At 43.2% G+C, this 27,757-nt stretch overlaps 1 protein-coding gene across 1 annotated transcript; it reads right to left on the reverse strand.

Moving 5' to 3' along the window:
- Positions 1–1,416: 1,416 nt before the first annotated feature.
- Positions 1,417–27,507, reverse strand: LOC129832316 (myelin protein zero-like protein 2). Its single transcript, XM_055896287.1, has 5 exons — positions 27,265–27,507; positions 4,107–4,276; positions 3,505–3,715; positions 2,988–3,153; positions 1,417–1,629 (listed from the first exon to the last, which is right to left on the reverse strand). Exons 1-5 carry the CDS (start codon positions 27,389–27,391, stop codon positions 1,473–1,475), a joined length of 831 nt encoding a protein of 276 aa, XP_055752262.1. The 5' UTR covers positions 27,392–27,507; the 3' UTR covers positions 1,417–1,472.
- Between the last annotated feature and the right edge of the window lie 250 nt (positions 27,508–27,757).

The raw sequence follows: 27,757 nt of genomic DNA on the forward strand, positions 1-27,757 counted from the left end.
CTCCAAAGATTTTCTATGGGGTTGAGATCTGGAGACTGGCTAGGCCACTCCAGGACCTTGAAATGCTTCTTACGAAGCCACTCCTTCGTTGCCCGGGCGGTGTGTTTGGGATCATTGTCATGCTGAAAGACCCAGCCACGTTTCATCTTCAATGCCCTTGCTGATGGAAGGAGGTTTTCACTCAAAATCTCACGATACATGGCCCCATTCATTCTTTCCTTTACACGGATCAGTCGTCCTGGTCCCTTTGCAGAAAAACAACCCCAAAGCATGATGTTTCCACCCCCATGCTTCACAGTAGGTATGGTGTTCTTTGGATGCAACTCAGCATTCTTTGTCCTCCAAACACGACGAGTTGAGTTTTTACCAAAAAGTTCTATTTTGGTTTCATCTGACCATATGACATTCTCCCAATCCTCTTCTGGATCATCCAAATGCTCTCTAGCAAACTTCAGACGGGCCTGGACATGTACTGGCTTAAGCAGGGGGACGCGTCTGGCACTGCAGGATTTGAGTCCCTGGCGGCGTAGTGTGCTACTGATGGTAGGCTTTGTTACTTTGGTCCCAGCTCTCTGCAGGTCATTCACTAGGTCCCCCCGTGTGGTTCTGGGATTTTTGCGCACCGTTCTTGTGATCATTTTGACTCCACGGGGTGAGATCTTGCGTGGAGCCCCAGATCGAGGGAGATTATCAGTGGTCTTGTATGTCTTCCATTTCCTAATAATTGCTCCCACAGTTGATTTCTTCAAACCAAGCTGCTTACCTATTGCAGATTCAGTCTTCACAGCCTGGTGCAGGTCTACAATTTTGTTTCTGGTGTCCTTTGACAGCTCTTTGGTCTTGGCCATAGTGGAGTTTGGAGTGTGACTGTTTGAGGTTGTGGACAGGTGTCTTTTATACTGATAACAAGTTTAAACAGGTGCCATTAATACAGGTAACGAGTGGAGGACAGAGGAGCCTCTTAAAGAAGAAGTTACAGGTCTGTGAGAGCCAGAAATCTTGCATGTTTGTAGGTGACCAAATACTTATTTTCCACCATAATTTGCAAATTAATTAATTAAAAATCCTACAATGTGATTTTCTGGAGAAAAAAAATTCTAATTTTGTCTGTCATAGTTGAAGTGTACCTATGATGAAAATTACAGGCCTCTCTCATCTTTTTAAGTGGGAGAACTTGCACAGTTGGTGGTTGACTAAATACTTTTTTGCCCCACTGTATATGTTTTTGTCTCTTGGGCCCTCTACGGGCTTGGGCCAAGGTGCTTCAGTCCCTGTAAGCCCCTGCATTAAACCAGCCCTGCTCACAGGAGGCTGCTGAGGGGAGTACGGCTCATAATGATGACGGAGCAAATGGAATGGCATCATGGAAACTATGTGTTTGATACCATTCCACCTATTCTCCAGCCATTACCACGAGCCCGTCCTCCCCAATTAAGGTGCCCCCAGCCTCCTGTGGTGCCACTGTCCCTATCTCAGTCAGAGTCATCCCCTCCGTCGTAGTCAGAGCTCCTGTCGTCTTCCTCAGAGGAACTGGGGTCCTTAGTGCTGGCCTCAGAGATCATACCGTCTGAGCTGTCAACCTCTAGCACGTCATCGTCCATATACAGGTGGATGGCCCTTGCAGGGTGGCTAAGACACATACACACAGAGGACAAGGCCAGGAACAGGGACATACACACAAAGACGAACATACGCACACGCAGAGATCAAAAATCGGGAAAGGTTGAGCATGAATTTGCCTTTTAGATGAGAGGCAGCCACCTCTTCAATGAATAGGAAAAGAACAACTCTTCAAGCGATGCCATCTTGGAACACCATGTTTGATCAGGATCAATCAATTGGTCTGGATTTTGTTGTTGTAAAAGAAAAATACTTCCATCGCCAAGTAGTAGAGTTGGCTTTTGTTGTTGAGGCATATGTGGTTACACATGACGTTGTTTAAATTGAAACCTAAAGAAGCACCCAATGCAGAGGGATCTGAAAACCCACCCAACAGAATGAGAGGCAAAGTAGTCCCTTCATCCATAGACCATAGATAAGGAACACTACTGATATAGAATTTGATGTGTTCAACTGACCATAATTGCCCTGTCTAAAACAGACACATGGGGTTTCAACAGTCTAAAGGTGAAAAAACTACAATACAGTGACAGTCATAGTGAAATAGTAAATTCTTTGAAATGTTTAATAATTTGAAAATAATGATTTAACAATGTTGATATAATCAACTGTATGTTGATTATAATATTTGAGAAATGTCTGCTTTAAGCAAGTGCCTTAGGTCTTGCAGTGAATATTGACAGCATTTTGAGTATTTCTGCAGTAGTTGAACATTTTCACTGATAAAAAACTATCTGTTTAGAAATACAAAATCACTTCAGGACAAAATCAAATAATATCATTGGTCAGCAGTAAACTAAGACAGAAATGTAAAGAGATCTTGTCGTGGACTTGTGGTTGAAATGCATTGAACCAGATGAGAGAGAGACTGCCTGTACCTATACAACCATGGGCATTGGCTTACTAAGTCCTATGCGATTGGAAAATGATTGGGCAGATGTTAGAGTTTGAAACTGATAGTAGGAAACCACAATAGAAATACTGTACATAATTTCCCACAACTATCTCATAAAACATCTACACTTAAACAGGAAATGTGTTAAGAATTCCATTTAATATACAGGAAAATATTAATGCAGGCCTACTGTCTTTCCAGAAAGGTGCATGGCGGTAAGATACAGGATCCAGCAGATGGATAATCTACAGTAGTATTCTAAGGCACTTTTAGTCTGCTCTTTGTAAAAACATCTGCCCAACGATAGGTCCAGGTTTTGGTTCCAAAGCTAGGTTCAGAGGAGAGTGTCCACGCAGACAGAGCAATTGACTGAGCCCAGTCCCAGAGGTGAGCACCACAGAGCCCAGCCAGAGGGAAGACAGGTTGGAGAGATCCCACTCTCTCTCGCTCCCTCTCGCTCTCTCTGTCTTACCACACTGTAGGGTCCTTTCTCTCTCTGCGAGGCAGTTCCTCCACCCACTCCTCCTGTCTCTTCTTGAAACATTGCCTTATTGACATGATGACGACGAGGAGGATGACCATCAGCATGATGGCGCCCCCGATGGCTGCAGCCAGAATGACAATCTCAGAGAAGGAGGCTGGAAAGAAAAGAGGGGGAAATAAATAGACTAAGAGGAAACTCTCTATTCAAACAGGACTAGATGGCTGGTTCCCAGGGGAGGTACATGATGATGACCTTATGGGATGTTTTAGGATTTTTTTAAATGTATCAACAGCAAACATATTATCCCATTACAGTAGCAATGTCAGCTAGTACCTACTGTGAGAAAGGAGCTGCTGGATTGAATAAATGACAAATGGGCCAGATTGGTTTTGTAAAGATTGCTGGGAGGTTTTCACAGCCTGACGCCAAAGATTGGACAGCAGACACGTCTACAGTATATTTTAACCCAGCACCCTTGAACGCTTCACAGTAGACAGACACTAACCTGTGGTGACCACGGTTAGTTTCACCTCCCCCGCGTTGCCGTGGACGTCCGGAGGGTTCTTCACCTGGCAGCTGAACGTCCCGTTGTAGGAGAACTTGACCTCACGCACCACGATGGAGGCGTCCTGCCCCATGATATCACCCGCCCATGTCGCCCGCTTATGGAAACGCCCTTCTGGGGGAGGGTAAGGCCTCTCATGGTAGTAGAACACCTGGCATGTATTGGCACAATGCTTAATGAGATCCAATTGCATCTCATTAGAGGGTAGTTAATTGTATCTAATTTACTAGATTGTCGCCTCTAATAGAGCTTCTCCAACAATAGCGTTTCCAAAACAAGGTCATTTTTCTAAAAGGTTTAGCCAGATTCCTAAATGACACTGACAAGGAGGTTGATGGCTGACTCAGAGGTCCTTGACAAACAACAGAATGCAGATTATAAACACACACACACACACACACACACACACACACACACACACACACACACACACACACACACACACACACACACACACACACACACACACACACACACACACAGTCTCTGAACTACATTTCGAGGATGCCCAGAGGGTTCTACAATCAGCCAGGGTGACTCACTGACTCCTCGCGGCCAGGTTCGAGGGGGCGGAAGCTCCATGAGACCGTGAGCGTTGCTGGGGTGATGGGCGAGCTGCTCTGGAAGTTACATTTCAGCCGCACATCTGTGCCGTTCACCGCCTCCACCTCCCCCGACGTGTACACCCTCATCCCACTGACCGGTAACATGCCTGAAGCCACAGGAACACAGCACAACATAGTAGTTATGCAACAGAAACACTAGTAAACATACATACATACATACTGTACATACAGTACATACATACAACATCAATACTGTATGTTATGGATGTTGGTGTACCAACAGACGCTCACACCCACACATTACAGAGAAAGTGCTGGAAATTAAAGAGAGACAAAACTTGGCAGCATTTTCCCTGCTCCAGATAATAGATTGAGTGACACGCACAGAATGGAGTCTGCAGTGTGGTCTACACACAAAAACACACACACAAACACAGTCCAAGGAAGGGACATTATAAAAAATATACATTTTCTCCCCAATTTCTTGGTATCCAATTGGTAGTTACAGTCTTGTCTCATTGCTGCAACTCCCGTACGGACTCGGGAGAGGTGAAGGTCGAGAACAGTGCGTCCTCTGAAACGCAACCCAACCAAGCCGCACTGCTTCTTAACACAATGCCCACTTAACCCAGAAGCCAGCCACACCAATGTGTGGGAGGAAACACTGTACAGCTGGTGACCGTGTCAGTGTGCACTGTGCCCAGCCCGCTACAGGAGTCGCTAGTGCGCGATGGGACAAGGACATCCCTGCCGGCCAATCCCTACCCTAACCCGGACAACGCTGGGCCAATTGTGCGCCGCCCCATGGGTCTCCCGGTCGCGGCCGGCTGCGACAGAGCCTGGACTCGAACCCAGAATCAGGAAGAGACATTCTTAAATCGCTCAACAGTTCCTGTTTAACTACAAAACAACATTACATCAGTATTCGGCTGATCATGTCAGTTTTCCTCTGATATTACATTTGTTTTCAATCGCTTTAGTGCAATTTTCATAAGTATGTTATTCACAACTCTTAGTACAAAACTAAAAACAGATCATTGACAAGACAGTTGCTTCAAAACTATAAGCACATTTTCAATTTACTAACTACCACACCACAAAATCAAATCATACAGTCACTTTTCACCTTAATTAGTGTTTCATCTAGAAATAAATGGCTCACATTACTTTTGATATGATTGTCTTCTCATTTGTTAAAATTGATTTTACTATAACTTAATCCAATCAAATTTTATTTGTCACATGCTTCATAGACAATATGTGTCGACTAACAGTGAAACTTACGGGTCCTTTTCCATCAATGCAGAGTTAAAGATTTAAAAAAATATATATTTAAAAAAATACAGTGAATAACTAATAAAAAGAACAAGTAAAAATAACATGGCTATATATTTTAGTGAGTAGAAAATAACATGGCTATATACAGGGAGCACCAGTACCGAGTCGATGTGCAGGGGTACGAGGTAGTTGAGGTAGCTATTTACTGTACATATAGGTAGGTGTAAACTGACTAGGCAACAGGATAGATAGACAGTAGCAGCAGTGTATGTGGTGAGTGTGAAAATGTGTATGTGTCAGTGTGAGTACTGTATGTGTGAGTGTGTGTGTGTGGCATCAGTATGCATATGTGTGCAAAGAGTAAGTGCAAGAGAGTTAGTCCAAAAAAGGATCAATGCAGGTAGTCCGGGTAGCCATTTGATTAGCTGTTCAGGATCCTGTTGGTTCCAGACTTGGTGCATGGGTACAGCTTGCTGTGCAGTAGAAGAGAAAACAGTCTATGGCTTGGGTTGGTGGAGTCTTTGACAATTTTTAGGGCCTCCCTCTAACACCGCCCGGTATAGAGGTCCTGGATGGCAGGAAGCTCGGCCCCAGTGATGTACTGGGCCATACGCTCTACCCTCTGTAGTGCCTTGTGGTTGGATGCCAAGCAGTTGCCATACTAAGCGGTGATGCAGCCAGTCAAGATGCTCTCGATGGTGCAGCTGTAGAACTTTTTGAGGAGCTGAGGGACCATGCCAAATCTTTTCGGCCTCCTGAGAGGGAAGAGCCATTGTCGTGCCTGTGTTGGTGTGTATGGACCATGATAGATTCTTAGTGATGTGGACACAGAGGAACTTTAAGCTCTCAAACCCGCTCCACTACAGCCCAGTCCATGTGAATGGGGGTGTGCTCGGCCCTCCGTATCCTGTAGTCCACGATCAGCTCCTTTGTCATACTGACATTGAGGGGGAGGCCAATAATGATCCTTTTACTGCAGTGGGCTAAATCAGGGTCACACAGAGTGTTTATTGGTACTCTTAAACAAATCTACTTTGAAACAAATGTATACACCTCACACACATAGTTATGGGCTTAAAAAAGAAGACCCCTGTACCATGTCAGATATACTGTAGAGTTGAAATGTATTCCATTTGGAGTTTGCATCCCAGTACTACACTTTATTGTAACGGCTTTCGTTGGTGGAAGGAGAACCAAAACGCAGCGTGGTACGTATCCATAATATCATTTAATCGAGAATGAATACAAAATACAAAAGAACAAGAGAATAAATGAAAACCGAAACAGTACCGTATGGTACTAACACAGGAAACAATCACCCACAAAACACAATAGAAAACAGGCTACCTAAATATGGCTCCCAATCAGAGACAACGACTGACACCTGCCTCTGATTGAGAACCATACCAGGCCAAACACATAGAAATATAACATACAGAACAGAACATAGAAAAATACATAGAATGCCCACCCCAACTCACGCCCTGACCAAACTAAAATAAAGACATAAAAAAGGAACTAAGGTCAGAACGTGACATTTATAAACATCACAGAAGACTTAGAGAATTATAACAATGTAACTGTATGATACAAAGTTTTTTGACAACTGGCATTACAGTAATAAGTATACCAAATTAAGTTGCTGGGGTCTTCTTGATGGAGGGGTTTCACACTGCTTTACTAAAATTGCATTGGAAAACACCATTTATATGCCATTTACGCAGTGAGTGAGTCCACACATTTCTGTATGTGATCTCAGTGTGAGTCGAACCCACAACTCTGGTGAACTGAGTCACATAAGACATAAGCATGCCACCCTCCTTCAGGCCATGGATGAGGCATGCAATGACATCAATCCAGACCTATGTCAGGCTTGGATTCGCCATGTTCAAAGGTTTTTCCCCAGGTGTATGAACAATGAGGACATTTACAGGGCATTTTGGGGGGGGGGGGGGGGGGGGGGGGGGGCTGGAGGTCGGGGGCCACGGGGCACATGCCCTGGGTGTCCGTGCCCTGGGTGCCCGTTTGGCCCTGGACATTTACTGCAATGTAGCTGAGAACCAATGGTCAGGCTTGATGCAAACTAGTACCTTCCAATCATTATGTTTTTTCATTAATTTAACTAGTTTAATTTTATTGTTGTAATTATATCGGTATATTTATATTTTGGATCAATGGTTGTGTGGTGAGACATGTCTACAAACAAAATGAATGCACAATATAAGGTTTAGAATAAGACTTGCTGCATTACAAGTGTTACCAGTGTGGCATTTTGTACTAAGTGTTTTGAAATTTCACATTCTTGTTAAATAGCAACAAAGCGAATTAAAAAAACTGTAATAAATGGTCTTGGCCCCAGTTAAATCAGAAGCCCGGCTTATTCTGTTCAGGTGTCGTCCGAGTTAAGATTGCCCTGTTTGCTTGTGTGTGTGTGTGTGTGTGTGTGTGTGTGTGTGTGTGTGTGTGTGTGTGTGTGTGTGTGTGTGTGTGTGTGTGTGTGTGTGTGTGTGTGTGTCTGTGTGTGTGTGTGTGTGTGTTTGTATGTGTGTGTGTGTGTTTGTGTTTGTGTGTGTGTGTGTGTGTGTGTGTGCGTGCGTGCGTGAGTGCGTGTGTGTGTGCGCGTTCATGTGTGTATTCTGCACACTTATAATAGTCTCCAGACAACGCTACACTCTTAGAAAAAAGGGTTCCAAAAGAGTGAAACAATTTCAAAGATTTTCCTTAGTTACAGTTCATATAAGGAAATCAGTCAATTGAAATAAATTCATCAAGCCCTAATCAATGGATTTCACATGACTGGGAATACAAATATGCATCTGTTGGTCACAAATATCTTTAAAAAAAAATGTGCCTCACAATGAGCCTCAGGATCTTATCACAGTACAATTGTGCATTCAAATTGCCATTGATAAAATCTAATTGTGTTCGTTGACATTAGCAAACCACTCGCGCACACGACGCCATACACATGGTCTGCGGTCGTGAGGCAGGTTGGATGTGAGGCCGGTTGGATGTACTGCCAAACTCTCTAAAACAACGTTGGAGGTGGCGTATGATAGAGAAAAGAACATTCAATTATCTGGCAACAGCTCTGGTGATCATTCCTGCAGTCAGCATGCGAATTGCAAGCTCCCTCAAAACATGAGACATCCGTGGCATGTTTTGTGACAAAACTGCAGATTTTAGAGTGGCCTTTTATTGTCCCCAGCACAAGGTGCACATGTGTAATGATAATGCTGTTTAATCAGCTTCTTGATATGCCACACCTGTCAGGTGGATGGATTATCTTGGCAAAGGAGAAATGCTCACTAACAGTGATGTGAACAAATTTGTGCGTATGGAACATTTCTGTGATATTTTATTTCAGCCCATGAAACATGGGACCAACACTTTACATGTTGCATTTATATTTTTGTTCAGTGTAATTAGAAGAAGTGTTCTGTCCCGTTAAAATGGATGGCCAAACCACATTTTGTAGAGAGTGCAATACCCCATTTCTATGGGTAGGCACCAGGGGTGCTGTTCAACCCAATGACCAAGAAGAAACATGACCTAGTACTCTAAAACCTCTGGGAAGATATGAGCGGTAGTACAGGGTTGTATACATTAGGGCACACCATACCAAAACGTTTTGCAACATAAAACAAAAATATGCATATAAAGGGAAATACCTAGTCAGTTCAAATCAAATCAAATTTTATTTGTCATATACACATGGTTAGCAGATGTTAATGCGAGTGTAGCGAAATGCTTGTGCTTCTAGTTCCAACAATGCAGTAATAACCAACAAGTAATCTAACCTAACAATTCCACAACTACAACCTTATACACACAAGTGTAAAGGGATAAAGAATATGTACATAAAGATATATGAATGAGTGATGGTACAGAACGGCATAGGCAAGATGCAGTAGATGGTATAGAGTACAGTATATACATATGAGATGAGTAATGTAGGGTATGTAAACATAAAGTGGCATAGTTTAAAGTGACTAGTGATACATGTATTACATAAAGATGGCAAGATGCAGTAGATGATATAGAGTACAGTATATACATATACATATGAGATGAGTAATGTAGGGTATGTAAACAGTATATTAAGTGGCATTGTTTAAAGTGGCTAGTGGTACATTTTTACATAATTTCCATCAATTCCCATTATTAAAGTGGCTGGAGTTGAGTCAGTATGTTGGCAGTGGCCACTAAATGTTAGTGGTGGCTGTTTAACAGTCTGATGTGATAGAAGCTGTTTTTCAGTCTCTCGGTCCCTGCTTTGATGCACCTGTACTGACCTTGTCTTCTGGATGATAGCGGGGTGAACAGGCAGTGGCTTGGGTGGTTGTTGTCCTTGATGATCTTTATGGCCTTCCTGTGACATCGGGTGGTGTAGGTGTCCTGGAGGGCAGGTAGTTTGCCCCCGGTGATGCGTTGTGCAGACCTCACTACCCTCTGGAGAGCCTTACGGTTGTGGGCGGAGCAGTTGCCGTACCAGGCGGTGATACAGCCCGACAGGATGCTCTCGATAGGTACAGGATGATCTCACATAGGTATTCCTCTTGTCCAGATGGGTTAGGGCAGTGTGCAGTGTGGTTGCGATTGCGTCGTCTGTGGACCTATTGGGTCGGTAAGCAAATTGGAGTGGGTCTAGGGTGTCAGGTAGGGTGGAGGTGATATGGTCCTTGACTAGTCTCTCAAAGCACTTCATGATGACGGAAGTGAGTGCTACGGGGCGGTAGTCGTTTAGCTCAGTTAGCTCAGTTAGTTTAGCTTAGCTTTCTTGGGAACAGGAACAATGGTGGCCCTCTTGAAGCATGTGGGAACAGCAGACTGGGATAAGGATTGATTGAATATGTCCTTAAACACACCAGACAGCTGGTCTGCGCATGCTCTGAGGACGCGGCTGGGAATGCCGTCTGGGCCTGCAGCCTTGCGAGGGTTAACACGTTTAAATGTTTTACTCACCTCGGCTGCAGTGAAGGAGAGCCCGCAGGTTTTGGTAGCGGGCCGTGTCAGTGGCGCTGTATTGTCCTCAAAGCGAGGACAATAACTAAAAGTTATTTAGTCTGCCGCGATGGGGCTGGTTTTCTTTTTGTAATCCGTGATTGACTGTAGACCCTGCCACATACCTCTTGTGTCTGAGCTGTTGAATTGCGAATCTACTTTGTCTCTATACTGGGACTTAGCTTGTTTGATTGCCTTGCGGAGTGAATAGCTACACTGTTTGTATTCGGTCATGTTTCCGGTCACCTTGCCCTGGTTAAAAGCAGTGGTTCGCGCTTTCAGTTTCACGCGAATGCTGCCATCAATCCACGGTTTCTGGTTTGGGAATGTTTTAATCGTTGCTGTGGGTACGACATCGTCAATGCACTTTCTAATGAACTCACTCACCGAATCAGCGTATTCGTCAATGTTGTTGTTGGACGCAATGCGGAACATATCCCAATCCGCATGATCGAAGCAGTCTTGAAGCGTGGAATCAGATTGGTCGGACCAGCGTTGAACAGACCTGAGCGAGGGAGCTTGCTGTTTTAGTTTCTGTTTGTAGGCTGGAAGCAACAAAATGGAGTCGTGGTCAGCTTTTCCGAAAGGAGGGCGGGGGAGGGCCTTATATGCGTCGCGGAAGTTAGTATAACAATGATCCAAGGTTTTACCAGCCCTGGTAGCACAATCAATATGCTGATAGAATTTAGGGAGTTTTGTTTTCAGATTAGCCTTGTTAAAGTCCCCAGCTACGATGAATGCAGCCTCAGGGTGTGTGGTTTCCAGTTTACAAAGAGTCAGATAAAGTTCGTTCAGGGCCATCGATGTGTCTGCTTGGGGGGGAATATATACGGCTGTGATTATAATCGAAGAGAATTCCCTTGGTAGATAATGCGGTCGACATTTGATTGTGAGGAATTATAGATCAGGTGAACAGAATGACTTGAGTTCCTGTATGTTGTTATGATCACACCACGTCTCGTTAATCATAAGGCATACACCCCCGCCCCTCTTCTTACCAGAAAGACGTTTGTTTCTGTCGGCGCGATGCGTGAAGAAACCAGCTGGCTGCACCGACTCCGTTAGCGTCTCTCGAGTGAGCCATGTTTCCGTGAAGCAAAGAACGTTACAATCTCTGTCTCTCTGGAATGTTACCCTTGCTCGGATTTCATCAACCTTATTGTCAAGAGACTGGACATTGGCGAGTAGTATGCTAGGGAGTGGTGCGCGATGTGCCCGTCTCCGAAGCCTGACCAGGAGACCGCTTAGTTTGCCCCTTTTCCGGCGTCGCTTAGGGTCGCCGGCTGGGATCAGATCAATTGTATTGGGTGGAAGGCAAAACACTGGATCCGCTTCGGGAAAGTCATATTCCTGGTTGTAACGATGGTGAGTTGACGTTGCTCTTATATTCAGTAGTTCCTCCCGACTGTATGCAATGAAACCTAAGATTACCTGGGGTACCAATGTAAGGAATAACACATAAAATAACAAAATACTGCATATTGTCCTAGGAACGCGAAGCGAGGCGGCCATCTCGGTCGGCGCCGGAAGTCCACAAGGACTCCACAAGGTACAACTGAATGCATTCAACTGAAATGTGTCTTCCGCATTTAACCCAACCCCTCTTAAACAGAGAGGTGCCTAGGGCTGCCTTAATTGATATCCACATCTTCGGCACCCAGGGAACAGTGGGTTAAGTGCCTTGCTCAGGAGCAGAATGGCAGCTTTTTACCTTGTCAGCTCTGGGATTTGATCCAGCAACCTTTCGGTTACTGGCCCAACGCTCCTACCCGCCAGGCTTACGGGCAATCCCTTCTTATTTCAGTTAGTTTTCTTCTGTTTGGTGCCTAATGAATATGACCCAGGGTCTATAAGGTCCTTTAGGGGCAAACACTTGAACTAGCTACATGTGATCTTCACTTATACTGGATAACTACCGTATATGGCACGCAACCAAATAAAGTCATAATATTAATCGCTCCGATCTCTCCTCCCTCCTGTGCTGAGAGAGTTTTTGATATGGCTATAAGCCTCCCTCAATGTGAGCAAGACAAAGGAGTTGATCATTAGCTCAGGAAGTGCAACGTAAAACACCTCTGTGGGAATCTGCATTAAAACGGTGCACAGTAAGTTCATATTTTGGATTTGTAAAATAATTTTGGGGCAGCTTCGCTCCACAGGTAGTATCACACTTTCACTTCATTTCATTACAGTACAACGGTTTGATTTGTTTGATCTTAGCTAGCGACATAGCCGTCTTTGTATCAAAGATAATTGTGTAGTTTAGAGCGATTTTCTAGGTTAGCTAGCCAGCTATTTTCGTCCTTTTAACGTAACGTAATGTAATCAACACTGCTAGCTAGCTAGCTAGCTAGCGAATAGCAGCACTGTAGAATCTACTACATTCAACGGAACAACGGAACGACTTGATTAGTGTAGTGTTAGCTAGTTACACAGTTGTCTCTGCTGTCCTTGTATCTAAGATAACTGTGGAGTCTAGAGTAATTTTCGGTTAGCTAGCCAGCTATTTTCGTCCGCCGCGCTGCCGTTCCCCTACCTAGTCAATACTGCTGGTCAACACCGCTAACACTGCTAGCTAGCCAACTTCTACCGAATAGCAGCACTGTAGAAACTATTACATTACAACGGAACGATTTGATTAGTGTAGTGTTAGCTGGCTAGTGTTAGCTAGCTACATAGTTGTCTTTGCTGTCCTTGTATCTAGGACAATTGTGTAGTTAGACTAATTATCTGGCCAGTTACCGAGGTTACCTAGCCAGCTATCGAGGCTACCTGGCCAGCTACACTTCAAACAAAGTCAACAACGCAGCCACTGCTAGCCAGCCTACTTCAGCAGTACTGTATCATTTTAATCATTTTAGTCAATAAGATTTTTCCAACGTAAGCTTAACTTTCTGAACATTCGAGACGAGTAGTCCACTTGTCATTCCAATCTCCTTTGCATTAGCGTAGCCTCTTCTTTAGCCTGTCAACTATGTGTCTGTCTATCCCTGTTCTCTCCTCTCTGCACAGACCATACAAACGCTTCACACCGCGTGGCCGCGGCCACCCTAACCTGGTGGTCCCAGCCCGCACGACCCACGTGGAGTTCCAGGTCTCCGGTAGCCTCTGGAAATGTCGATCTGCGGCCAACAAGGCAGAGTTCATCTCAGCCTATGCTTCCCTCCAGTCCCTCGACTTCTTGGCACTGACGGAAACATGGCTCACCACAGATAACACTGCTACTCCTACTGCTCTCTCTTCGTCTGCCCACGTGTTCTCGCACACCCCGAGAGCTTCTGGTCAGCGGGGTGGTGGCACCGGGATCCTCATCTCTCCCAAGTGGTCATTCTCTCTTTCACCCCTTACTCATCTGTCTATCGCCTCCTTTGAATTCCATGCTGTCACACCAGCCCTTTCAAGCTTAACATCCTTATCATTTATCGCCCTCCAGGTTCCCTCGGAGAGTTCATCAATGAGCTTGATGCCTTGATAAGCTCCTTTCCTGAGGACGGCTCACCTCTCACAGTTCTGGGTGACTTTAACCTCCCCACGTCTACCTTTGACTCATTCCTCTCTGCCTCCTTCTTTCCACTCCTCTCCTCTTTTGACCTCACCCTCTCACCTTCCCCCCCTACTCACAAGGCAGGCAATACGCTTGACCTCATCTTTACTAGATGCTGTTCTTCCACTAACCTCATTGCAACTCCCCTCCAAGTCTCCGACCTCCGCTCTCTCCACTGGCTTCCAGTTGAAGCTCGCATCCGCTACAAGACCATGGTGCTTGCCTACGAAGCTGTGAGGGGAACGGCACCTCAGTACCTTCAGGCTCTGATCAGGCCCTACACCCAAACAAGGGCACTGCGTTCATCCACCTCTGGCCTGCTCGCCTCCCTACCACTGAGGAAGTACAGTTCCCGCTCAGCCCAGTCAAAACTGTTCGCTGCTCTGGCACCCCAATGGTGGAACAAACTCCCTCACGACGCCAGGACAGCGGAGTCAATCACCACCTTCCGGAGACACCTGAAACCCCACCTCTTTAAGGAATACCTAGGATAGGATAAAGCAATCCTTCTGACACCCCCCCCCCCCCCCTTAAAAGATTTAGATGCACTATTGTAAAGTGGCTGTTCCGCTGGATGTCATAAGGTGAATGCACCAATTTGTAAGTCGCTCTGGATAAGAGCGTCTGCTAAATGACTTATATGTAAATGTAATCGTGGACTATAGGAAAAGGAGGGCCGAACAGGCCCCCATTATCATCGACGGGGATGAAGTGGAACGGGTCATGAGTTTCAAGTTCCTCGGTGTCCACATCACCAACAAACTATCATGGTACAAACACACCAAGACAGTTGTGAAAGAGGTCACGACAACACCTTTTCCCCCTCAGGAGACTGAAAAGATTTTGGCATGGGTCCCCAGATCCTTAAAAAGTTCTACAGCTGCACCATCGAGAGCATCCAGACCGTTTGCATAACCGCCTGGTATGGCAACTGCTCGGCATCTGACCGTAAGGCGTTACAGAGGGTTATTGCCCAGTACATCACTGGGGCCAAGCTTCCTGACATCCATGACCTATAGTGCCTTGCAAAAGAATGCATCACCATTTTTCCTATTTTGTTGCATTACAACCTGTAATTTAAATAGATTTTTATTTGGATTTCATGTAATGGATATATACAAAATAGTTCCAAATTGGTGAAGTGAAATGAAAAAAATAACTTGTTTAAAAAAAAAATTCTAACAAATAAAAATGGAAAAGGGGTGTGCGCATATGTTTTTAACCAGGCAAGTCAGTTAAAAATACATTCTTATTTACAATGACGATGTAGGAAAAGTGGGTTAACTGCCTTGTTTAGGGGCAGAACGACAGATTTTTACCTTGTCAGCTCGAGGATTCGATCTAAAAACTTTTCAGTTACTGGCCCAACGCTCTAACAACTAGGCTACCTGCCACCCCTTAAAGGATTCACCCCGTTTGCTATGAAGCCCCTAAATAAGAGCTAGTGCAACCAATTACCTTCAGAAGTCACACATAATTAAAAAAACATAATTAGTTAAATAAAGTTCATCTGTGTGCAATCTATGTGTCACATGATCTCAGTATATATACACCTGTTCTGAAAGGCCCCAGAGTCTGCAACACCACTAAGCAAGTGGCACCACCAAGCAAGCGGCACCATGAAGACCAAGGAGCTCTCCAAACAGATCAAAGTTGTGGCGAAGCACAGATCAGGGTTGAGTTATAAAAAATATTTGAAACTTTGAACATCCCACAGAGCACCATTAAATCCATTATTAAAAAATTGAAAAAATATGGCATCACAACAAACCTGCCAAGAGAGGGCCGTCCACCAAAACTCACGGACCTGGCAAGGAGGGCATTAATCAGAGACGCAACAAAGAGACCAAAGATAACCCTGAAGGAGCTTTGTGGAGCTTCACAGCGGAGATTGGAGTATCCGTCCATAGGACCACTTTACACTCCACAGAGCGGGGCTTTACGGTAGAGGGGCCAGAAAAAAGCCATTGCTTAAATAAAATAATAAGCAAACACGTTTGGTGTTCGCCAAAAGGCATGTGGGAGACTCCCCAAACATATGGAAGAAGGTACTCTAGTCAGATGAGACAAAAATTTAGCTTTTTGGCCATCAAGGAAAAAGCTATGTCTGGCGCAAACCCAACACCTCTCATCACCCTGAGAACACCATCCCCACAGTGAAGCATGGTGGTGGGAAACTGGTCAGAATTGAAGGAATGATGGAAGCGCTAAATACAGGGAAATTCTTGAGGGAAACCTGTTTCAGTCTTCAAGAGATTTGAGACTGGGAAGGAGGTTCACCTTCCAGCAGGACAATGACCCTAAGCATACTGCGAAAGCAACACTCAACTGGTTTAATGGGGAAACATTTGAATATCTTGCAATGGCCTAGTCAAAGCCCAGACCTCAATCCATTGGAGAATCTGTGGTATGATTTAAAGATTGCTGTACACCAGCGGAACCCATCCAACATGAAGGAGCTGGAGCAGTTTTGCCTTAATGAACGGGCAAAAATCCCAGTAGCTAGATGTACCAAGCTTATAGAGACATTCCCCAAGAGATTGTAATTGCTTATAGAAACATTCCCCAAGAGATTGTAATTTCTGCAAAAGGTGGCTCTACAAAGTATTGACTCTGGAGGGGTGAATAGTTATGCACGCTCAAGTTCTTTTAAAAAATCTTATTTCTTGTTTGTTTCACAATAAAAAATATTTAGTATCTTCAAAGTGGAGCGCATGTTGTGTAAATCAAATGATACAAACCCCCCAAAAATCTATTTTAATTCCAGGTTGTAAGGCAACAAAATGGCCAAGGGGGTGAATACTTTTGCAAACCACTGTATATACTAGGTGGTGCAAGAGGAAGGCCCACAAAATTGTCAAAGACTCCAGTCACCCAAGTCATAGACTGTTCTCTCTGCTACTGCACGGCAAGCGGTACTGGAGCGCCAAGTCTAGGACCAAAAGGCTCCTTAACAGCTTCTACCCCCAAGCCATAAGACTGCTGAACAATTAATCAAATGTCCACCCGGACTGTTTACATTGACAACCCCCCCCCCCCCCCCCTTTCTTTTTACACTGCTGCTACTCCCTGTTTATTATCTATACATAGTCACTTTACAAATGACCTCGACTAACATTGACTCGGTACCGGTGCCCCCTGTATATAGCCTCGTTATTGTTATGTTATTTTCTTGTGTTACTTTTTTATTTTATAATTTTTTAAACTTTAGTTTATTTAGTAAATATATTCTTAACTCTATTTATTGAACTGCATTGTTGGTTAAGGGCTTGTAAGTAAGCATTTCACGGTAAGGTACCTGTTGTATTCTGCGCATTAAATTGGATTCGATTTGATTGGACAATGCATGCATCCCTCCCATGCTGAGAGGGTTTTTGATATGGCTATAAGCCTATGGGTCCATAAAGACTGGATGCTTGTTCATCTAATGAGTTCACGCATGTAGCTGGGAAAACAGCTGCTGGGCTCGGCTCCCCAGGAACCTGTATTTTCCTTATCAGCAGTGCAGAGGGCTTCCTGTAGGCCACATTACCAGTAACCAGCCCCACTGTACATTAGACAGAGAGGGCCCTCCTTCATCACCAACACCAGAGGAGCGCACCCAGTTCCCCCTGGTCCTAATGTGTTTTAAATTGCCCAAAATCATTGAGGGGATCTTTTGGGTGGCGGCAGACTGATTGGGCCTGCCTCAGGAAATGGCAAAATTCTCAGGGACGAGAAAAAGGCCTCTATTTACGTGCTCCGAGCTAGCTAGCTTGGCCTATATCAGTCCCAGTTAATGACCGTTGCTGGCAGAAAGAGGACGAGGAGGAGGAGGCTCAGACCTGTCTGTCCACAGCAGACTCCACACTGGCTTTTGTTGTGAGGGGAATGGGGCTACCGCACATAGGCCAGCATCACCCTCCTTCCCCAACACATTTATCATCCACCAGGAAACTGGAGCACGGAGGATGGGGGGGGGAGTTGGAGAGCGGAAAGGGAAGGGGAGGTAGACTAGAATGGTTCTCACACAGTACCTATTTACAGTAGGTTCATCCAAACTCAAGTATGTTAGGTCATCATCTTAAAGATCACACTATGAGATGCAGACCATTTGAATGTGTGTTACATTTTTTTAATCATATTTCCTTTCATTTATTAGGAGCATAAATAGCACTTATTTCTGTGGCACTAAATAATTGGCCCTGATTTCATTCGGAGATGCAGCAGCTTTCTTTCTGATGCCAGTGTTACTGATTAACTGATTAACAATGACTTCTCATAAGGGTTTCTGAATCTAATGTGGGGTTTAAGAGAGATAAAAAAAAAAAGCTTGTAAAGTGTGTACCAATTACTTTAATAGCATGTCATATACGTTATGCCTTTCACATTTAGAGCAGAAATGCTATTTAATGAGGAATTAGTGACAGTTACAATTGCAAAATGGCACATTACTCAAGTGAAAGCAATTGTTGACATTATAAGCTGCCTAGCTAGCATATTTGGTTCCTTGGAAGTTGTGGGAATGTATGTTTTTGGTTTGCCATTGGATCTGGGAATGAAGCCATACAGTACATTTGGTAAAACGGAATGTTTTTTACACGTTCTGAGAACAGAAGTGAAAATTTCACCTGTTCTGGGAACTTACATTTTTAGGTTGAAGCGAGGTTCTGAAAACGTTTTACTATGGTTCCCTGAACATTTTACTGGGAGGTTTTAATAATTTATAGGTTAGTTGAAGGTAATTAAATACCGCTCTGAGAACACACCGTTTGCTTTGTTTGTGTTAAATGTTTTTAACTCCAAGCACAGATAGGTCACAAGAAAATGTATTTGATTAAGCATTAATCATGCAAACATGTTTCTTTTTTATGGTGTCACGACATCAATGGGATTCAAACCTATGATCTTCTGTTCTGTCGCCATGAAAACAGTCCACTACGCCACCAGGATGGAGCTCGCATGCCATGTATTTCATTTTAGTCTATTCAAACACACCCCATTTCAAAGGAAACAAGCACTCACCATGTATCAACAAACGAGTGTGATCATACTACAGTGGTCCCTGCAGCTTACCCTCAAACCGGTGTGATTAGAACACTTATTTAGAACGTCCAGTTTTGACTGACGCAACAGTCAGTGTTTCAGCTGGCCACACTGTTTTTTTCACAGAAACATTTTGCACAAACACAATCCTTACAAAGTTATGTCCTGAATGTGACCAGTTTATTTTTGGACATTCACAGAAGTCGTGACAGCATAACACAATCATCCAAACCAGAAAATGTAGGATACATTAGTCCTAGCGCTAACTGAGGAAAGATTGACATAACACAAGCGGTCAAAAACTACAATATGAATTAGCTAATAGAAATTCCTATTTACAATTCATCACATCACGGGTGAGTTCACCATTGATCATTTCGAAGAGAGAAGTTTGTCCGGTTCAGTAAAGCCTCAAACATAAATTGTCTGCAACAGTGAAATGGAGTTAATGGAGAGGCGGAACACACCTCAATTCCAACTGTTGTTAGAAAATAAAACTTGAAATTGACAAGTTGAAACAGCCTATAGATAATTTGCATTCAGCCCAGGTTAACTGTCCTGTTGCGTAACAATCACATTTTGGAACAGTGAGTGCATTCTGACATCACGTGCATAAAACAACTCACGCTGGGGCGACTGTTAGAGATATTTGGAACTCGTGTGTGAAAAGGTTAAGATCAGGTGTAGCCAATGAGTGGGAGCGGCCAACACACCTGAACATACTTAACAAGATAGAGGATAGAGTTTTATTGACGCTGAGAACAGAATGTATATGTTTTTAAATAACATTCTTATAACGTTCTTTGAACATTACTAATGTTTTCTTGTTTTTTTTTAAGTTTTCTTAATGTTCTGAAAACATGACTTTAAATAGAATCATGAGAAAACCTGCAGAAAACATGCTGAAGTACTGAAATTCTCACAGAAGAACGTTGTTTCTTAACGTTCTCGGAATAATTTGAGAACATTACTATAAATAGAACCATGAGGAAACATGTAAGACACGCGATGCTGAAGTAGTGAAATTCCCACCTAAGAAACATATGGTTCTCAGAACATTATGCCCTAGCTGGGTATCCTCACCATTCCCAGAACCTTGTGGGATGTCCTGAGAACCATATGTTTCTTAGACTCTGGTGAGAGCATGGTTGTCCTCTAATTATTTGTCCTATAATCATTTTTTTATACAACCTTCCCAAAAGATTCTGGGAAATGTGCAGGATACCCAGCTAGTGAATAATGTTCTGAGAACCATATGTTTCTTCGGTGGGAAATTCAACACTTCTGCATAACCTTTCTTTATGGAAATGGTGCAGGATAGTTGCTTGGCTTTGGAACATTATCAGCACATTTAATAAACTAAACCAAAAAAATGTAATGGTATTTCATTACTTTATCAGAACGTTTCTTAAAAGTTCAAACATTATTACATTTCATTTCAATTTTAGTAATGTTCTACGAATGTTCTCCAACTGGTTTGACATTGGGAATGTTCTCATATAGTTCAGAGGACATTAAGAAACAATGTTCTTCTGTGGGATTTTCAGTACTTCAGCATAATGTTTCCTACAGGTTTCCAGATGGTCATATTTAAAATAATGTTCTCAAATTGTTCCGAGACGTGAAGAAAACTTTCCATTAATTTTTTTTTTATATAATTGGTGTTCACAGAACGTTAATAAAACCACCCAGGAAAACTTTTAGGAAACCATAGTAAAACTTTGTCAGACCACAATTCGGCGCAGTTCTTGATGTGGTCATTCCTATTCTTGACACAGATGATTTGTTTACATAGCAGATTAGGATAATTAACGTGGCAAGTTAGGTGAGTTAGTGTGGCAGGTTAAGAGAATGAGGTTAAAGTTAGGAAAATAGTTAGGGTTAGGCTTAGCTACAATGCTACAGTTGTCAACAACTTTTGTCCCGACGTGAGAAAAATGGCTATGTAACAATGGTGAGCATCACTGGATGTAACTTGATATCAAGGAGCGGTCTGTAATTAAACCCTCCTCATTTTGCTGGTCAGGAAACGTATGGCTTCGTTCCCAGAACCAATGGGACACCAAAAACGTACGTTCCCACAACTTCCAAGGAACCAAAGGTGCTAGCTGGGACACTGTAGGGGAATTCAGTGGGAACAGCCAGAGAGATTGGAGATGATGATATTAAGGGGATGTTTATTTGTTTGTCCGTCTTTCTGTCCGTTGGGCTCGTTTGCTTGTTTACGTTTCGAATTGGGACTTTGACTTCTAGCGTCTACTGACCACACCCATTGTCCAGTGATTCATGGCTTTTTAATAGCTAGCTATGTAGGGAAAGGGACATATCGTGAGGATGCCAGTGCAGTAGACTTGCAGTATGGGCTTGCAGTATGTCGCAGATAAGATAGACAGAAAAAGTAGGAATACCCATGTCAAGAAAGTATGAATATTCCACATTCTGTGAGTCATTTTCATACTTTTGTAGATATCATTTATTATAGCAGTGACATATTTTGGGATGAACATGTTCCTTCAATTGCTCTAAATCTGTTGCTTGAACCTGTCAGTATTATCTTCTCCCTGCATTTCTTTTGCCCGAGATCAGTTTATCTTATATCTCTCTCTCTCTCTCTCTCTCTCTCTCTCTCTCTCTCTCTCTCTCTCTCTCTCTCTCTCTCTCTCTCTCTCTCTCTCTCTCTCTCTCTCTCTCTCTCTCTCTCTCTCTCTCTCTCTCTCTCTCTCTCTCTCTCTCTCTCTCTCTCTCTCTCTCTCTCTCTCTCTCTCTCTCTCTCTCTCTCTCTCTCTCTCTCTCTCTCTCTCTCTCTCTCTCTCTCTCTCTCTCTCTCTCTCTCTCTCTCTCTCTCTCTCTCAGTGAATAACTGCATACAGTAGCTATTAAATCGGTGTTATGGCTCTATATGTATTTTTAATCATCAAATAACATCAATCAATCAATCTGCTGCATTATAGTCATTGATTGATTAATGTGTCAGTATCCAGTAGAGAGTGCATGTGGATGTTATCAACACAGTACAGAGTACCTTCCTTACCAAAAAGACTGTTGAAATGTACCGTAGGTGCAAATCTAACGAGTTGTTGTTACTTAATGTGAATAGAAGGTGGGTTTACATTGGATCTGGAAGAACAATGTAAGGCAACTCAACCAATCGGCATGGCTCTCCTCTCGGACTTGGGAAATTGTGTTCATTACAATATTTCCTAGATCGTGTCTATGTTGGTTTTTCTTCCCCTTTGATGACCAGACTCCTAGTTTGCCGGACGAAACCTGACTCTCTTACAGGGGTGGAGAAAGAAACACTTGGGCCGGGTCTCCTACACACAACAACACAAAGCCTAAGAAGACTACAAAGACTCTCCTCGCTCCTTTGTGGGCAGAGATTTCACAAGCACAGGTTACGTTTACAAGAGCTCTTTCATAGTGGAAGGGAGGAGCTGAGTTCAGGTAACGACCTGCGTTCACAGGCCAAGCTACATACTCTCACTATCACTGTCACTCTCTCTGTCTCTCACACACACACACACGGTGCATGGGTAAAATCACCGGGGAAGCCAATCCAGAAAAAAAAGCCATATGACAACCTATGTGTTGTCATAATTGAGTTGTTTACTCTATAACCTGTTAGTTCATATGCTTTGACACAGTGATATATAGGCCTAAGGCCGAGACAATAAGAAGACACAGTGGCAGAATAAATTCAACCACACATTTGTTTGATTACAAAACCGGAGAAGCAACATCTGTTCATTGAATTCCACAAAACATATTGCAAGTAACAAACAATTACATGACCTACAGCATGGTGAATCAAGTTAATTTTTCAGAGATTTTTGGACTACTAAACAACTATTGATTTAAAACCAGGGAGAGTCAGCGCAAGTTGCAAAGAAAACAGGAGCAGACTCCACTATTCCAGCACCATTTCAACTTCTCTGTCATACAGTACACACTTTTAGTTTGTGTTATCCTAGGCTACCTGGCTAAAATAGTTGCTTGCTAACCTAACTTCCTTCCTTTCATACACCAGGCCAGCTAGCTAACATTAGCCTACTACATCTAGCTACATGTTGAACTTCCATCCTATCAGGCCAGGGGCACAATGTATGAATTTAAGGTTGGATTTAAGGTTGAATTTACTAAATTCTCCAGTGTGGAGAATCAAGTAAAACCATAAGTCCAAATCCATATCTCTATCCATGGCTTATTTAGGAAAGGGACGATTGTAGCTAGCTATCTAGCCATCGGAGGACAACAACACAATGAGCAGCAACAACAACAACAAAAAATCTGTCAATAATGACGTTTAGCTTGTGATGTGATTGTTCTGAAGCCAAATCCAAACTGGCTTCCCTAGACACTTTTCTTTTGGTGGCCCGGACCATTTACATCTGAGCTCACTCAGTTTTGGTCAACGCTAATTGGCTATTTTTTATTTTTTTTATCAAGGGAGGCCAAATGCTTGCTGGCTTCCCTTGCATTCAATGCTACAGGCGGCAACAATGCCATGCTCTTTATGACCAGACAGCATCAGATACGCTACACATACTGTCAGAGACAGAGGGGCACTGTTTCACCCGCTCGGATGCTTTCTCCGGTGAGATACATTCAGCCTCTTGCGAAATGAAGGAAATGTATGAAACACAGAAAGACGAAAGATACATGATTTAGTTAATTTTTTTCTTGGTAAATTTTGGGGGGGAAGAATGGCTTCCATTGGCACCCATGAATACATGCCACTGCACACACATCACACACAAACTCTTGCTCTCTCCCTCTCTCCCTCTCTCCCTTTCGCTCTTTCTCCATCCCCTTCTCTCTCTCTACCTCCTGCCCTCTCTCCCCCTTTTTTCCGAATTCAGGGGTGAACTGACAGACTACAATTCATCTTGTAGTATTGGCCAGGAAAAGTGTTTTTACGATAAGAAAGGATAAAAGTTGAATCCATCAAACCTCCTCTCCCACCTCGGCCTCAACACTGACTCAAGTAGTTCTCCACAGATTGTTGTTTTGGAGTAAAGTGCATTTTTTAAAGTCTTTTAAGTGGGCCTAGGTCCAACGCAACAAATGTACTACCACCCACACCAATAACACTCTAATTCTTTGGAGAAAACTTTTCCACACACCATATTTACAGGTAGCCATAGAGCCTTCGGGGTGGGGATAACTCTGGAGCATATATTTGAATGGATCAATGAATTTTAAAATGTAATTTTGACTCAGGGACTCATAAAATATAAAATATGTTGGTAACACTTTACTTGACACCCAGTGTCATAACACGTTATGACACGGTCATAACATGTCATAAGATGTCCTAACAGCTGACATAACTTATCATAACTTGTCATAATATGGCCATAACACTGTCATGACCCATATATTTACACCTGTTGTGACATATATTGCGTTATTTTATGGCTGGTTATGACACCTACATAAGAGTGTCAAACCCCACATTTATTCATTTGAGGTTTTCGCCCTGCCAAGAAGTCTCCTCTCGATTAAAAGTTTGTTTCTTAAATCCTTTGTTGTTGTTGTAATGAATTCTTTACAGTCCTGTTTTTTTAGATCATATTTTAAACAACTTGTAGAATGTACACTTTATGACACTGTCAAGAAGCATCCTGATCATCATAATCATATAAGCCAGATAGGCCTATCACGTACATGCCCTCATGTCAGTCATCAGTCAAGGTGTCTTGTTCTGCTCCTGAAATCTGCTCCTGCATTCATCCCAGTCATCAGCAACGGAGCATTGGGGTAGGCGCATGTCTGACATCAATGTGTGCGCAACTACAATGATCATTTAATATGGTCAGTTTAAAAATGTTATATAACATAACCATAGTGTTGACATGTAGACTATGGTGTAACGGAATGTTTTGCCTTGTGTGGAAGGTTTGTAGGTGTTGCTTATGTAGGTGTCATAGCCAGCCATAAAATAACACAATATATGTCACAGCAGGTCTAAATATGTGGCGTGACAGTGTTATGAGCGTATTATAACAGGTTATGACAAGTTGTGTCAGCTGTCAAGTACAGTGTTACCAACATGGTACATTACTTAGCTGTTTCCAGATGAATGAATTAACAACATCAGTTGAGTCAGATGAGCTATCTGAAATGGCTGCAACTGGTTTGTTTTTCCTGAGGAAACCCACTAGTTAACTGGAACCCCTTTCGTTTACATTATTGACAAATAGTTTGGAGAAAAACAGAACTGTCCCCCACAACAACTTTGTCATGCACAGGGAAGTAGATATGCCATCAAATCATTGTTTCAGCTTAGGGCCAAACCCATTCTCATGAAATAAATATTCAGGAGTTTTAAGAGTGGCTTTGCAAGGCTCAGAAAGCAGTTTCACCCTTTGACTTTATGAGGTTAGCTTATAGGGTGGAACTTGAGATAGACCAAGTGGCTATCAACTGTGCCCCTGGGCTGCCCATTCACTTTATGCATAAAAAGTGTGTTGACTGTTTAGCATGTCAAAACACTTTCCTTGGTGATATTGGCCCTGAACTAATAACAGTGGCGCAAAAGAAGTGGCCCTTCTCTATTATGGCAAATGACATGTGATCAACTATGCTAAAATGGCCAACCAAATATCTGGAGGTTACGTAACCAGCACAGGCAGGCAATTCATTATTGCTCTGAACACGTGCGTGTGTGTGTGTGTGTGTGTGTGTGTGTGTGTGTGTGTGTGCGTGCGTGCGTGCGTGCGTGCGTGCGTGCGTGCGTGCGTGCGTGCGTGCGTGTGCACGTGTGCACGTGTGCGTGTGTGCGTGTGTGTGCGTGTGTGCGTGTGTGTGTCAAGATGGTAAACAAGGATTGTCAGGACAAGCTGACACATGCATGATTGTGTGTCCATGAGCTCTCAAGCTCATGGAATAGGCTGGTTGAGATGTAGGAAAGCAAAGAAAGGAAACGTAGGTATACATTATGAAAGGAAACCCAGTCATGGCAAGAATGAACATTTATCACCAATGGCAGAATATCACGTAATGGTTAAGAAAGTATTGTGATAGCTTCCTGTTGATATTTTAGCTAAACAGGGGAAACAGGGATATTTACACTATCTAAACAACTTCTCTCTTTGGCCTAGAGTTGTCCTAAACAACCTAGAGTCAATTAATGAACTCCTCTTTAACAAGATTGTTCCTCAACAGTTGTGCATAGTGCTGACACCAGCGTAGTCTTCTGTAGTGCCGAGGACAGGCATGAGACTGATTCTTAACCTAAATGCAAGATATTTGAACAATTCCAAATGATTCCCATGGGTGGAGGGGTATCATGTCTGCGATAGTCAAAAGTGTCAACAGTTTGTTGCTCAATATTGCCAGTAAATTGCTCAAGATTGTCTATCTTTATTTGCACAATTAGTCAGGCACTCTGTTAATATGAATGAATTATTGCTTGGCACATGATGTCAATGTAAACCTAAGCAGCTTGCACCTATGCATATAATCCCCTTATAGCACACAGTTGGACACTTCCAGAGATTATGTCAAGGTTAAATAGGCCTACTTTTCTCAATACGCCTAATGTTCTCTACTGTTCTCCAGAGGAATATCAGTGACGCTAACTGCAATTAGTCTAGCTTGCTCAGTTGTATACATGATAACTAAATAGCCTACAGTTTGACCTATTTTCATTGTAATCTGTTTATTACATATCCACTGAGGTTCTTTGTGCATCTGCCAAGATAGTAGCTCATATGAGCCACTAGTGACATCCTTTGACTTGTTCACGGGAAACAGGTGGACCTTCCTACTGGGCAGTCAAAATCTCGGATCCATTTGCTAGCACGCAAGCACGGATACACATTATCAAAAGCAGGAAACGAATTATGTTGCATGAAGCCTCAAGACAATGTGTCTTTGCCTCAATACCGACAAATACGGTAAAGTCATTAAGGGGATAGGCAAGTTGCATTGTATAATCACGTCGGAATGCTCAGACGACCAACCCTATGCCAGCGCGTGGACCCAAGTTCCCACTTCACTTAACGCACCAGTATGAGTAAAGGTTTTCACCACTTTACTGGTCTAATGCATAGAACAGCTACTCCCTAATATCACCATACCTTCGTAATTATGTGTCGAGTGAGGGATGGAGGAGAATAATTACTGATCAAACATAATCTAACCATGTGATCTAAACTGCTATAACCAGATATTACTAATAACCACAATTACTGTTCTGTTGGACTAGTTTCCATTGTTTGGATTCATTAAAAGTTAGTAGAGTAGGCCTATAAATCGAAATAACTTCAGCACACTCACCTGAAGTTGCTAGTCCGGAAAAGAGGACGAGTAGATAAAACCGTTTTACGCACATTGGAAAAGGTGTCCGGAGTCGACCCAATTGACCAGACCCTTGTGGAGTCCCCACCAACCCCCCGAATAACATCTGAAGGGACTGGACACTTCGATTCTATAAACTCGGTGAACTATTCTGGACCTGTAGTTTAGACTGTCTGTAAACACCAATCCAACACGCACTGACTAGCAGTCTCAGCCGATATGGGACACGTCTCAACTCGCCACTGCCTTCATCGTTTCGAAGCCCTCCCACCGGGGACGTTTTCCAGGCAGAGTCATAACATTTACTCCATTCTTATGAAGTTGAGGTTGACAAATCTTCTTGTCCATCCTGTTAAGACACTAAATTATTCGGATTCCACCCACTAGGCACACACTAGTTGAATCAACTTAAAAAATAAGGTTTTTGTTCCCCATACAGTGCATTTGGAAAGTAGTCAGATCTCTTGACCAT

The sequence above is a fragment of the Salvelinus fontinalis genome, chromosome 33, assembly GCF_029448725.1.
Source record: "Salvelinus fontinalis isolate EN_2023a chromosome 33, ASM2944872v1, whole genome shotgun sequence".
NCBI lineage: Eukaryota > Metazoa > Chordata > Actinopteri > Salmoniformes > Salmonidae > Salvelinus > Salvelinus fontinalis.